The 14,619-nt window shown below is 51.5% G+C and overlaps 1 protein-coding gene across 1 annotated transcript; it reads left to right on the forward strand.

The window, feature by feature from the left end:
* Positions 1-1,434: 1,434 nt before the first annotated feature.
* RNF228 (ring finger protein 228) lies at positions 1,435-2,365 on the forward strand. Its single transcript, XM_068407043.1, has one exon. The coding sequence runs from the start codon at positions 1,493-1,495 to the stop codon at positions 2,324-2,326; it is 834 nt and encodes a 277-aa protein (XP_068263144.1). The 5' UTR covers positions 1,435-1,492; the 3' UTR covers positions 2,327-2,365.
* The last annotated feature ends 12,254 nt before the right edge of the window (positions 2,366-14,619 follow it).

Below are 14,619 nucleotides of genomic sequence, written 5' to 3' on the forward strand. Positions count from 1 at the left end.
GATCTGTCACTACAACTTAGCATTATGTGTCTTTGCATCTCTCCAACAAGTCAGTCTTTCTAAACAACTGTTTCCCCATTTTGTTTGTCTCTTCAAGAATGCTCAGGGCTCAAGGACAAAGTGTGTCCTAGCACAGACAGCTAGAAGAGTCCAATACTGAGGAAGCGAAGGAGCTTCCCCTAGCATTTGCAGCGAAGCACGCCTGACACAGCATGTCACACGGCAGAGGAGAGGGGAAGATGTCTGAGCTGAGAGAGCTCTCAGTCCAGAGCTGACTTTCCCAAGCTGCAGCTTCAGCAACACGGCGGGGCAATGCGGTGTGCCTGAAACACGGGCCTTACTTGCCTAGAGCTATCCCTGCCTGTAAGCGCATTTTCAGAACTACAAAGAGAAATAATTACTCTTATGGCCTGTGCTACACCTGAAGATAACGGAGTTACTCCAGACTTGCCTGATGTGACAGAGCAGAATTTGATTTAGTGAAACCTATCAAGCTGTTTAACAGTATGACATTGGAGGCTATGAATGCTTTATCGTTTGGATTGTTTTTAATTAAAAAGGTCAAAAGCTCTCAATCTTATAACTCAGTGTCACGATGTAAAGTAGCTCCTTCCGCCTCTGGTTTCCAGAATAAAATAGCTTTCATTTTCACTACGCATCATGAAGGAAATCATAGTGCACAAAAGGTTCTTCCCAAAGAGAAGCAAAATGTATGTTAGCCTGCAAGAGGCAATATATTGAACAGATGTGAACCTGCCACTGTACGGGCCTTCCCGTATTAACCCTTGATGAGCGGTGTTCGCTGCCTAACGAACGTTAATCGTAACTGCTGGTCCTAATACATGATCACACTGGGGAATCCTCATAAACTGTTAAAATCAATAGAACTAACAAAAAAAAAAATGCAATTCAGGGCTAAAAAGCTACCAGCATTTTCCACCTATGAGCGTTTCCCAGAGCCAGCGCAGCAGCTGGGGCGGCGGTGGGCTGCGGGGGAACACCCGGCCCCGACAGCCCGCCCGGCCCTCGCAGAGGCGGGCCCGCCGCCGGGGCGCAGCCAGACCCGAGGCCCTGCGGACCCGGACCCCGGCTGCGCCGCCCGCCTCTCCAGCGGCCTCGGGGCGCGGGGGCCGGCCCGAGCCCGCACCGCTCCGTGCCGCACGCCAGGCGGGCCGGGAGAAGGGCCCCGCTGCCGCCCCGGCCGGGCCACGCTCGCCCTGTCTCGCACCGGCGGACGCTCCCGGGGGCGGGCGGCGCCGATCCCGCCCCTCGCCCGCGGCAGCCGTCAGCAGCCCCCAGCAGCCTCCTGCGCGGCGGGCGGGCGGCGCAGGCAGGCAGCCGCCGGCCCTCCCTCCCTGCCGGGCCCCGCCGCAGCCCGCGGGCGCGGCCAGGAGGCGGCGGGGCCGCGGCTCCCCGGCCGCCTCCCAGGCGCGGCGCGGCCCGGGACTCTCCGCCTTTCCGCGGCTCTCCGTCCCCCCTCCGGCGAGATGTTATGGCCGAGCCGGCGCAGGAGGGCGGCATAGGGCAGGGCGGGCGGCGGGAGGATGAGGTGGCGGCGGCCGCCGCCCCCAGCTACGAGGACTACGAGTGCAAGATCTGCTACAACTACTTCGACCTGGAGCGGCGGGCGCCCAAGCTGCTGGAGTGCCTGCACACCTTCTGCCAGGAGTGCCTGAGCCAGCTGCACCTGCGGGCCGCCCAGCAGCCCTCCGCCGCCGAGCCGGGGCCCGGCCGCCCGGCCGGCGGCTCCCTGGCCTGCCCGCTCTGCCGCCACCGCACGGCGCTGCCCGACCACCGCGTCCACGGCCTCCCCGTCAACACCAAGCTGGCCGCCGCCTGCCCGCCGCAGCTGCGGGCCCGCGACCCGCTGCCCCAGGACAGCCTGCCGCCGCTGCCGCCCCGCCGCCCGCCCCGCGCCCGGGAGGCGGCGGCCGCCCTCGCCCCGCCGCCCGCCGCCCCCGCCGGCCGGGTCGGGCCGCGCTCCTCGGGCGGCGGCTACGAGAGCTGCCAGAGCTGCAAGCGGGCGGCGCTGAGCGCCGGCTGCGTGTGCGTCGTCGTCTCCTTCCTCTCCATGGTGGTGCTGCTCTTCACCGGCCTCATCTTCGTCAACCAGTACAGCGGCGACGCGGGGCCCGGCGCCTCGGCCTCGCCGTCTCCGGTGGGGCCCATCTGCCTCTCGGTGGCCAGCATCCTCGCCCTCTTCTCCGTCGTCGTCACATGGCTCATCTGCTGGCTCAAGTACCGGCCCGAGGCGGCGACCGGCGGGGCTACCGCCAACGGCACCCCGCGGGGCAGGGCGGCGGCCGCCCGCAGGAGCGACACGTAGCGCCGGGGGAGCGGAGCGGGGCCGGGCGCTGAGAGGCTGAGCCGGGCTGGGCAGGGCGGGAGGCGCGGAGCGGGCTGCGAGGGGACCCGGCCGCCGCGCCCGCGCGCGCCGCTGTGAGGGGAGAGCGCGGCCGCGGCCCCGGCTCGCAGGTACCGCTCCTTTGGGGGGTGTTATCCCCGACCCGGCCGAGAGGAGGGTGAGCAGCGGCGGGGGGAGGACACGGGCGAGGCCGTGGCTCTCCTGGGTGTAACGGGCCCGCCGGCTCTGGGTCTGGGGCCTGCCGTGGTGGCGAGGGGGCGGCAGGGCCCAGGCCCGCCATGGTGACAGGGCCCAGGCCCAGGCGTCGGCCCTGGCACGGTGGGCCCAGTAGCCAGGCCGGCCCCGCGGCCCTGGCACGGTCCGAGGCGGCGGGGATGGTCTGCGGGGTGACCAGGCGAGGGGGCGCGGGGGGTCCGGCCGCTCTGGAGGGAGGGCAGGACGCGTCTCTCTGGCAAAGATGGCTCGAAGGGCCTCCCTGGGGAGCTGGGGCTCTGGGCTCGGGGTACGCCTCTGTCGGGAGCGTGCCCTGGGTTCTGTGCTCCCTAATGCGGGAGGACACCATCTCGATTAAGGAAAACTGGCTTACTGTTGCCCCCACCTGGAAGATAATCGGAGAGATTCACTGTGGTTGGGAGCAGAACAGGATCACGATGTTAAATGCGTTTTGTGTTTTCCCTTTTATGAAGTTAACAAGTACATATAGAAGAAGCTTGAACAGAAATGTATTATCTTAAAGAGACTGAGCCAAAGTTTCCCTGCAATGTATTGAGTACGGTTTTGTTATAATTTTATTAGAAGGCCATTGGGCCCTCTGTTGGTTGCTTAAAATAAGCTTTATTATTTAATTCTTTGAAATTCTCATTTAATGTGGGAGACTGAAACACTACATTGCGCACTTAAAACAATTTATGAAAGATGATTTAATTAATGGAGCTCTAAGATAGAGCTAAGAGACTCCTGTGGTAAAGGGTAATATTTCACTTTTTACGCAGTGAGAGAAGCCCACATTAAAATACGGACTTTCAGCATCACTGTAAAAGTGGAATGCAGTAGCATAATTTGTGTATTGAACATTTACCTTCAGTCGAGGTAGCTATAAGAGGATGGTGGTTTTCCCTCTTGCTAAGTTTCTCTTCTGTGTTATGAGTTTCTGTAAAGGCCAGTAGAAAATGTTTTTGTTCTGTGAGGTTGGAACATCAAAGATGTCTTTGAAATGTGATGAGATGCTCAGAATAGGAAATGGGAAAACATTGCCATACAGCTGGTTTTGTAGTATATTAAGGAGAGCACTCTATATAGATACTGTTCTGTGTTGCAGGATAATTCATTTGGTGCCTGAATTTTTTTAACTTAATTAGTTGTTATAATCTATTCTATTGGGAATAAGATAATGCTGCTTATTCCGTGTTTCTACACAGTACTGTAATGGAATGAGGTAATTATTTTCGTGCTTAACAATTCAAGAAATTTAAAAGTGATCTTTTAGTATGTGTATTTTGCAAGCTGTCTGCATGATATTCTGACAAGTATCCTCTTAATAGACCTTTACTTGACCACTTCTATTTATCACAAGTGCAAACAAATTTACTATGTAGAAATGTAAAGACAGCAGGTGAAGATGTGTGATGTGTTTTATGACTGCACAAGCACTGTGTACTGTGTCTTGATTATCACAAATCTGTGAAAAACAACCCCCTGACACCCAAAAACCCCCATAAACCCAAGCAGTATTTATACAGACTCTGTTACGATGGACACAGTTTGTGGAAACAGTGTATGATTTTTGTGTCACTTAGGTCTATTCAAAAAGATCTGCACCAGCCTTTTAAAGTCGTATGTCATAATATCAAGGCCCTGAGGAGATAAATTACTGGGATCGACTGTGGCTCTGACTGTGGTTCGTGTATTTAGAGCAGTGTTTTCAAACCTGGAGTTGCTCATTAGCTGTGTAAAAGGTGTATGCCTCCTAAAATCAGGCCTGACCATTAGCCCCTGTTGACTTCAGCAGTAGTTGTGGATGTTATGCACCAAAGAAAATCACGAGACTTTTATTTAAGCATCTAAATGAGAATTTAGATGGTTGACTTCAGGTACAAACGTTTGAAAATTTTGGCCTTAACCTCTCTGTTCTTCAGTTAATGCATCTGTAAAGTTTGATAATAGCGTTGACTTACCTCACAGGCAAGATGTGAGGCTTTATTTATTACAGTTTTTAAGCAATTGGATATCCTTGAAGAGGAGGTGCTATAGAAGTGAAAGTATTATTATAAATGATACTGTAGTAAGAATAAATATATGTAAATTAATGGACATAAACAGCAGCAATGTTTTCTAAGAAAAATAAATATATAAAATATGTACATGTGTACATGATATGCACCAATATATGATTTACCTGTTTGTGCTTCTACTGCAAATGCAGCATGCCTGTCCGCATTTCTATTCAATCAGGTAAGCTCCAGTACCTTGCAGTTCAGATGAGCCCAGACAACAGTCACTACTATAACTCCACTTCGTGTAGACATGCCGAAGCTAGCGCTGAGTGCTCGTGAAGCTCGGCTGGAGCTCGCTGCGTAGTTCTTACTTTGCTCTGCTCCTGTGGGCTCTCTGGCTGCAGTGAGCCCCTTGGATATCGCAGATGCGCTGTGGCACTGCCTGGGCGAGCTGGTGAGCTCACACCAGCTTGGGCATGTTTACAGGAGCTGCAGTCATAACAGAAGCTGTCGCGTAGCTATGCCTTGAAATACTGATTACAGTAAGAAATACATGCTCCATCTTTTTCTTTTTTTTCCACATCGTAGTTTTATTCTTGCCTTTTCTCTGTAAACAGTATTTGCCATTTTGACTAAACCAATGGTTTAAACTGGGATCCATGGACTACTTCTAAAGGATCTGCGAAAGGTAAGTAAGAAAAGCAAATCGATCATCAGAAACTTAAATTTGTTATGTGAGGGTCAACTTAAAATGTTTAGAGATTGGCGCGTTACAAAAAGTTGAAGATCACAGGCCTAAACAGGATTTTCAGGCTTATTCACAATTGAATGATCATATTACAGATCAGGTTCCTACCCATATATTTAAAATATTTCAGAGCCAAATTAAAATGGACAGTCTGACCATATGCCAAGTCCTGCTATCTGCTTATGCAATTTTGGGAAACTCCACTGGTTTCAGGAGCGTTAGTCTGGATCCACATCACAGTACCAGTCAGAAAAAATCACGCATTGTATACATCTCTGGCTACTGTAGAATCCCAGTATTATATTTGTATTTTGGGTTCCTTTGAGTGTACAGACTGCTTGTCCAAAGCCAAACATTGCTCAAGTTTCACTAAAAAAAAAGTAAAATACAAAAAGAGAAAATCTGTGTGGCTGGTGGTGTCTTACTATTCTAACTATTTCAGTCAGAACACTTGTGTTTTCCAGTTGTTTAAAAATGCCCAGGGATGTGCAGCTGAAGGGGTATGCATCAGTTACACTATCCACACAACTTACAGAGAACAACGGTGCTCTGGGGCACTCTGTGGGAAAGCAGAGAAGGCGGTGTGTACCGCAGCACCACGGGGAAAATTGTCGGAAATACAAGCTGCTAGCTTTTTTTTTTTTCCCTTGTGCTCAGTTGGGTTTTTTTTGGTTGTTTTTTTTGCTGTGCAACACTTCTCTGTGTTATACAGTCTGGGGTACAAGCAGCTACAGACAAGAAATGGAAGCACCAGGAAAGTAAACAAAGGCCTAAAGCTTTGTCAGGAGTTTTTTAACCTCTGCGAGATCACAGGCTGCGTGAATAGTTTCCAGTCATGCCAAAAGATCTTAAATTCTGTGTAGCAGTAATCCCCTGTTCCTCTACGTGAGTGGATCATACAGGACTCCAGGCTGGAAGGTTAGATTGAGTGTTAAGTTCATGATTTGGAATCGACTGCCAGCCATCAGTGGTATTAGTCCAAGAGAGGGAGAAAAAGGCAGATAGGAGGGCAGAACCCAGATTACCAACCCAGAAGGTGGGTGGGTAGTCACGTACTGTAATCTGTCCTTTTTTCCATCTTGGCTGGGCCAGGTGACTACCATCTGTGCCTGAGGAAAGTTCTCCCTGGAGCTGACTGCAGCCACAGGACAAAGCTCCGTCTATGCTATAGGCAGGGAGCTTCTGCCATTTATGGTGTGTGGGGTTGCGTTAGGACAATCACTACTGCATTACAACTTCTTTCATGTTGCCCTTCTTAATAACTTGTGCTCAAGAATTCAATTTTTTAAAGCACCGTGATGTTTTTAACACATATCACGTACCTTCAGTGCCACACCGTAGAATTTTTTACTTTTGCTCTCTCCTTTGAAGGTGTTTCTGGTGCAGGGAAGAAATTATATTCCTTTCTGCATCGCTAGCCCACAAGTAGTAAATAATCGTACAGTGTTAATTTACATAACAGCAGGTATTGATCTTTTGAAAGGCAGGTTTGACAGAAAAACACCTGACTATTTCATAAATGCATGGAAGGAATAAAACCCTCAATTATCTACTTGGATCGGTTAAAAGGCCTGCATACAGAGATACTTTTGTATTCTCTTATCTTGCAAAAAGCAACATAGCCGTTACTTTCATATTCACAATCATTAGATATGTACCACAGAGCCAAATAATAAAAAAGTAGCTAACAGCAGTGGGCACTGTGTCGTACATCCCTGCAAGTTAGAGCAGTGACCTGAATTTCCTAAAGTGACTGGTAGTTTGTGTCCGATCTATTTTTGTCTGGGTTGAGACAGCATTTTGGAAGCACATTTTGAAAATCAGGCTTAATAATACTATTGTGGGCTGAGAACCCCAAAAGACCATCTTGCTCTGAAAAGTGAGTTTCTGTCTGCATTTGTACTTTAAAGAACAGAAAAGAATAAACGTCCATTATTTTTTCCTTGCACTGTAAAAATACATTATTAAAATATGGTGGTCACAGCTGCATATGGAAATACTGTTGCTTCTTACCTTAATGCTCTTCTTTTGTAGCTCCAATTACAGGGATTCAGGTTTGCTTTCAAGGCTTACGTCCCAAAGTAGCGTGTTGCGTATAACACTGTGTATAAAATGTCTCTTGCGAACGATGGAAGAGTGAGTTACCTTCAGGCAGGCAGTTACCACAGACTGAAGAATACAGGTGTAGTTACAGGGTTAATGTGGATTTTCAGTTGAAATCCTCCTTCAGTGAGCAATTTCACTGGAGCAGGCAAGCTGCTCCGACTGGCCAAGACTGCTGGTTGTGCAAACAGACAAAATTCCACTGTGTGGGAATTTTAGGGGTGTGTGAACTACAAGTTTCTCTGGAAAACGGTGTGCAATCGTGTATTCGGACCTGGTGCTGAAAACCTTTACTTAGGGGAATGGTTGTGAATCCCAAGGAGAAGCACTGTTGCAGCTCTCGCTCCTGTTCACGCCTGGCACAGTCCAGTCTCTTTCCCATGTGAGTGTGGTCTGTGTATCAGTGAAAATGTAACAGCTGCTGAAGACGACTATTTAAATTTGAATGTGTACATCATTCAGAAGAATGGTTGTTAATCATCTCCGACCTGCAGGCTCGAGCATAAACAGTGCATTCCATATTAATACGGTGCGAGACATGTTTATGGACACAACACCGAGTGCCTGGCGTTCATTGGAAAGAAAAGTGTAGGATAATTGTTTGCCTTTGTCAGAGCTCTCGGTGTGCACTTACATCCTCCTGAGCTCAGTGGTCCTTTTCCCTGTGTTACCGAAGCTTGTAGATAGAATGTCCCTGTCTGTTCTGCTGGTCTAGAGAATATGCTTTATCTCACTGGAAGTTAGTTTTGTTAGCATATTATGTTGCCAAACATTAATCTTTCTATTAGCCTCTGCTCATTTAAACCAGATCAGAGGCAGCTCCCTGTCAGTTGCCCATTGGTGCAAGATCTTCACACAAACATTAGAGATGTTCCCTTCATGTTACAGAGGGGTCAAGGAAGCAGGCTGTGCAGCAGGTCTCTCATGGCTACAATTTCTGGTGTTTCTGAAGGGCATTTAAAATTGGTGGCTCACTTCTATTAAAGCTAGAAAACCCTGCAACTTATCCTGCTTCTACATTTTATCTGGATGCATGTAGAAATGGAGATATTGAAAAGAAACTCCACAACTGTGTTAACAAAATGTGCTTTATGTCGTGGGGGCCTACATATATTCATACTAGACGTATTCAACTACATTGATCTTTGATCAATGCTAGAATACTTTTGCTTGTGTTACGGGGAAGAAGCAATACTGGCCCTCTGATTGGCATGTATCATCTCCTCTTACTAAAACCACCCAGGTCTGAAACTGGCCCCGCAGCTCTTACAGATAGCTTCAGTTGAGAAATATCTCAGCTATTTTAAGGAGATTTTTAAAGTAAACAAATATTGTGAGGTTGATTTGTCGCATTGGATCATGAAATTTGGGAGGAATAGCTTGAAAGTTTTTAACTTTTTAAAAAAATTATTAATATTATTATTATTTGTCCCCCAAACCTACTCCTGATTTGTCAAGGAAATCTAAATGTTAATACTTCAGCTCATTGCAGGTCCAGATGTAAGCAACATTTCGCCACCCTCTCTCTAGGTTGTTTAGCTATTTAGCAAAATCTAACAAATCCATTTCAGTTATTGTTTGTTGTCTTTTGATTAATAGCAAACAGCAATAAGAACGCTTGGTGGGAGGGGGGTAATGACTGAAACTTGAGAAATATGCTTGCGATATAAATCAAAATTTTCTTTCCTTTAAAATGGGAAGAATGAGACTTTTTATGACTTAGAAAATGTGGTGGTGAGCAATAATTCCAGTTTGACTTCCACGTTGTAAATAAGGTCTTGTTACTCAGCCAGGTAATATTAGGAGAGAGAAAAATATTATTCTGTCAAAAAAAACATAACTATTGCAGACTCTGAAGTAAATTAAATGAAACCATAAAAATAAAATAGAAACCACACTTTCTTCTGGTCAGGTAGTAAACGTTTCTCTCTGAGAATAAATTTAGATCTCTATTATTTATCAAAATCGTATGGAAAATACGTGGCATTCGAGTTGTTCTGGAAGTTACTTCTGCTTTCTTTCTGAAGGAGAGGGAAGAGTCTGTCTTCGGTTACGATCACTAAAAGTATTCTTCCAGATATTAATTGGGTCATGTTGCTCCCCCCCACCCCCCCAAAAAAACCAACAAAATAATTTCTTTATTTTCTGTGGGCAGTTGTTTTGCCTTTTGCCCAAGGCAAACCATGGGATCGGGGCACAAGCTCTCCTCACCCGGGGCCGTTGTGCTGCCGATGGTGCCCGCGGTGGGGGGGCAGGGGCCGGCCAGACCCGGGGGAGCTGGTTCCTCCCCCGGAACCACCTTACAGCTCGCCCCGAAGGGTACCCACGGGCCTGGGGTGAAAGGGCCAAAATTCCCCCAAATCCTGCGCTGTGTTTGTTCCCGTTCTGTTTCACTTAACGCAGCAGTGCCCTGGCGTTGGAAATGAGCGCCTGGCGCTGACAGCCGCGGGGCTCGGCGGCTGGGGAGCAGGATCCTTTCATTTTAGCGCGGATGGGACGGCGGGAAGGAGACGGCAGGAGAGCAGCGGCATCAGCCCGCTCCCGGCCCGCTCTGGGGGTGGGCGGCCCGGGGGTACCGGCTGCGGGGAAGCAGGGGACGGAGCTGGACCCTCCCGCCCGCCGCCGGCCCTCCTGTGCTGCCCCTGGCCCGGGGCTTCGCCCGCTGGAGCAGGGGAGGGCGATCCCCGCCCGGCCCCGCGGGCCCCGCTGCGACACTGCCAGCCCCAGCCGGAGGAGCCCCCGGCCCGGCCCGGGCATCGCAGCGGCCGGAGCCGCCCCCGGCAGCAGCCTCGCCGGGCAGGCACCGAGCGGGGCGCCGGCCCTCCTCGGCCTGCGTTCCTCTCTTCCTTCTTGCCTCTTCCCCCCTCTTTTGTTTTCTTGTTTGATTTCTTTTGCTTTCTTGTTGTCCTTCCTTCCGTCCTTCTTGCTCTTTCTTTTTCTTTCTTTCTTTCTTTCTTTCTTTCTTTCTTTCTTTCTTTCTTTCTCGTGCTCTTTCTTTCGTTCTTTCTTTCTCTCTTTGTTTTTCTGTCTTTTTCTCCTCTCATTCTTTCTCTCTTTCGGTTTCTCTCTTCACAGATTTTAATCCAGTTCATCTTTAAAATAATAAGTGGTGAAATCATATAGCTGCGGGCGAAATACCGATCAATGAATTCAATGTCTGTGCTAGTATGGCCGCTTTCCCCTTACTATCGTTAATTCCTGGCTCTGTGTTGTTGGATGGAGGGCAGGGAGGGAGGGATGTCCCGGGTGACGCTTGGGGACCGAGGGCCAGCTGCTTGCCGGTGCCCCGATACCTGTTGGCAGCCCCGAGGTGCGTCGCGCAGGGCCCCACGCGTTCCTCGTCCCCCCGCGCTGCGGTGAAAACCCGGGGTCCGAAGGCGAATGTACGTGAGCGGTCCCAGCCCTGGGTCCGTAAAGCCCTCGCGGCCTCTTTGCTGCAGTAAAACTCCCGGTGGAAATCTACGGTGATACTGCTGGAATTAATCGTCACTGGTGTTTTTACAAGTAATTAACGAGGATTAGACGCTTCGTTTTGAAATGCGGCTGTTAACTACGGGGGAGGTGGGGAAGGGAGATGCGAATTTCCCCTCCCGTGGGTGAGACTTGCCGGTGGGCGCGGGGGAGCCGGCCCAGCCCTCCCCCTCGGGGGGAGCGCGGCGGGGTATTACCTCCCCTCTCCGAGATGAATCCGAAATTCGATTGAAACCTTTTAAATCACAAACAAATTTGTAACACACGCCTTTTCCCCCGTCTCTTTGCAGGAGAGGACCAGCCCGCTGGAAGGAGCCCCCCGGGCTCTGCCGAGCCGGGGGCCGGCGGCGGGGGCGGGGGGGGGCGCTCGGAGCGCACACGCCGCCGCTCCCCCCTGCCCCGAGACTGCGGATGCATCTCTGTCCTCGTCCCAGCAGGCGTGTGTTAGGATGGAGTGGCAGCTGTAGTATCGCTTACTGGAGGATCTGGTAGTAATCAGAAAGGTGAGGAGTTAGTGAAATACATGTTGTACTTATTGCCATTTTACAGGGAGAGTGAGGGCGGCCGGTGCCGCAAAGGGAGACATTTGTAGGGTTAAGTGTTTCAGCCTTGTCCCACGGGCGGCCTCGCCGGCCTACGGGGCACTGGGTTTCGCCCTTCCCGGGGACCACCTCCCAGCCCGGGGCACGGCCGGCCCCTGGGCCGCGGGCAGGTGCCCCCGAAGGCCAGACCCGTCGGGCAGCGGAGGGGGCTCCCCTGGGTGTTTGCTCCCTCTCACGGCTCCCTCGGGGCTCCGGTGGCGGGAGCTACCTCGGATCTATCCACCCACGGAAGTGCTTTGCCTTCACCCTCCAGATTTCCCTTTCCTCCGCAGTCCTGGCAAAGGCGATCCCCGCGGACCTACCCTCGGCAGAAAACTCCTCCTTACGAGGGGCAGCGGCAAAGCCCACTCCTTTGCCCTCGACCCGGACTGCGGGACTCCGGAGTGGTCCCCGGGCTCGCCTCAGGGGTGCCTGGGGTGCTTAGGGGCATCCGGGGTGTCCTGTCCCTGTCCTTACACAGAACCTCCTCCAGTACCGAGCCGCCCCGCACCGAGCCCTTCTCGGGCTGCCAGACGCGCTGTGGCTGTAAATTAATGAAAACGTAACAACTCCAACGGGGGAAAAAAAAAAATTAAGACGGTTCTGAGAAGTGCGGATGGGACATGAAAGCGATGGAAAAAGGTTCAAAGCTTTCGGTGATGACTTTTCAACCTTTATTTATGTGCCTATTAATGCAATATCCATCATGGAGATATGCATCTTTATCCTTTCAACTGATATGCTGGGAATCAATTGGATATGCAGATTACATTTCATAAGTTTCCAAATGTTAATCTTCCCGGCCCTTTGCTGGTAATTTCTTGTTTCGCCAAATAGTATTATGTTTCTGCCACCAAAAAAAAAAAAAAAAAAAAAAAAAGAATGAAAAAGCCCCTTAAAACAATTAATCTTAAGGCTACTTGTCTCGGAATACTTGCTAAGGCTCGGGCCCAGGAGCCGGGCGGAGGCTCCTGCCCGCTGGCTCCTGCCCGCTCCGCCGCCGGTCGGGGCCTTCCCTGGGCTCCGCCGGGGCGGAGGCGCCTGCGGGCCGGGCGCGGGGGCAGCCCCTGCGCCCCGCGGTGCGGAGCTTGGGGAAGCCGGCGGCGGTGTGTCCGAGCAGGTATTTTTCTCTCTAAACCTGGAGGTGGGACGGGGTCTGGCTTCCCCCCGGCGCTGGAGCACGACCTGCCCCGCGGCGGGGGGAGCGGCCCGGCCGGGAGCCGGGCGAGCCCCGCACGTCCCACGGCCGCGTCCCACCGCCGGGGCCGTGCTTCCCGGCCGGCTGCCCCGGGCCGCGGCGGCGGGGCTCCCTCACACCTCCCGGCTCGACAGGTAGTGTCCCGGGACACCTCTGGGACCGTAAACGGGAAGGGAGTGATATGCAAAAATACGTCCCGGAGAGGCTGTCCCTGGGATGGCTCCATTCGTGGAGCTTATTTCTAAGAGGGAAACGGGGCCGTACGGGGCTGTCTGTCGCTGTAACCGGTCACTTGTCTAGTGTCGCCGCCCGCGGGATGCCATCACGTACCGCCTCCCTCCCTGCCCCGCTCCGCCGCCCCGCCACCATCGCGTCCCCTGCTGAAAGCCGAGGATTTGCTAACCGTTCGTGTTACTCTAAACCCCAAATTACTAGAACAATGTTGAAGTTTCTCTTCTGTGGCATTTTACAACTCGCTGTCGCGCTCAGGTCACTCTCGTCCGAAAAAGCCGATACCGGTTTGATTTAGCACGCCTCCGCTCCGCGCCGGGCTCGCATCCCCCCACGTCTCGCTTGCGGCGGGGACGGACCCTCTTAACGCCGAGCACACGCTCGGGATGGGGCAGCGGTCGCTGGGACCCCCGGAGCCCCCGCACCGCAGCCCCCAGCTCGCCCTCCCGCCGGGCACACGCTCCTCCGCAGCACCCTCTGCCCCGCACCGCCGGGCAGCGGCTCTCGGCCTCTGCCCTGCCCCACCGGCCGTGCCCGGGCGGTGCGGGATCCTCGGCGCAGAAACCCGCTCGCTCTCTAGGAGAGGGAGAAGGAGGGAAACCGTGTAAAGAGAGATAACTTGGGCAGCGGGTGAAACGGAACCGGCCAGCCCCGAGGCAGCCCGCGTCCAGGGACCCCAGGCCAGAGGTGTTGGGAGGTGTTCGTGGCAAGGGCAGCGTGGGGCACGAACCAGAAGTCATAGGCGCCCACACACGCTGGTTATGCCAGTCTGTCTTTTTCTTTCTTTTTCTTTCTTCTTTCTTTCTCTCTTTCTCTCTTTCTCTCTTTCTTCCTTCTCTCATTTTCTCTTTCTCTTTCTCTTTCTCTTTCTCTTTCTCTTTCTCTTTCTCTTTCTCTTTCTCTTTCTCTTTCTCTTTCTTTTTCTTTCCTTCTCTTTCTCTGTCTTTCAATCTTTCTCGCTCTCTTTCTTAATTCTTTCTCTTTCTTTCTTTCTTTCTTTCTTCTCTCATTCTCTCTTTCTCTCCCCCCTCTTTCCTTTTCCTCTTTCTTTCTTTCTTTCTTTCTTTCTTTCTTTCTCCTTTTCCTTTCTCGTTCTTTCTTTCATTCTCTCATTCTTTCTCTCTCTTCCCCTTCTTTCTTTTTCCTTTATCTTTCTTTTTCCTTTTTCTCTCCCCTCCTCTCCTCTCAAGTACACGTTTCTATTTACGAAGCTGTACTCTCCTCTCCCCCTCACCTCCCCTGGAAATCGCTAGGCGGAGAATTCCCTCCGAAATCCTTATGAGAAATTAATGTATGCGCGCAAACCCGGAAACAGTATAATTGATTTATTTCTAATAGAGGAGAAACCAGCAATGTTATCGTTCAGAAATGATTGCCTGCGTTCTTAATAGCTCTAATTTTCACTGTCCATTTGATGTGCTGCAGGTTTAATATAGAGCACTTACTAATCCAATTAAAAGTGCACCTGGCCTGGAAGAGCTCTGTAATTAGCAGGAGCGTTTTTAGCTATTTCCACTGGAAAACCGTGAAATCATCTCTGCTGGCCTGAAGGACTGTAATATGGGGGTGGGGGCGAGGAGGGGAGGGAGGAGCGGGACCTGGAATTCGTGCCTAATCTTTTTCCCTTGAATTTTTAACAGTTCCCGTGCGGGAGAACGCGGCCGGTTCACCTCGGCGCACTCGGTGTCTGGTAGCGCAGGACGAGACGA

This window comes from Nyctibius grandis, chromosome 8 (assembly GCF_013368605.1).
Source record: "Nyctibius grandis isolate bNycGra1 chromosome 8, bNycGra1.pri, whole genome shotgun sequence".
NCBI lineage: Eukaryota > Metazoa > Chordata > Aves > Nyctibiiformes > Nyctibiidae > Nyctibius > Nyctibius grandis.

Coding starts and splice junctions, on each gene's coding strand:
- RNF228 (XM_068407043.1), top strand. CDS start 1,493: ATGGCCGAGCCGGCGCAGGAGGGCGGCATAGGGCAGGGCGGGCGGCGG.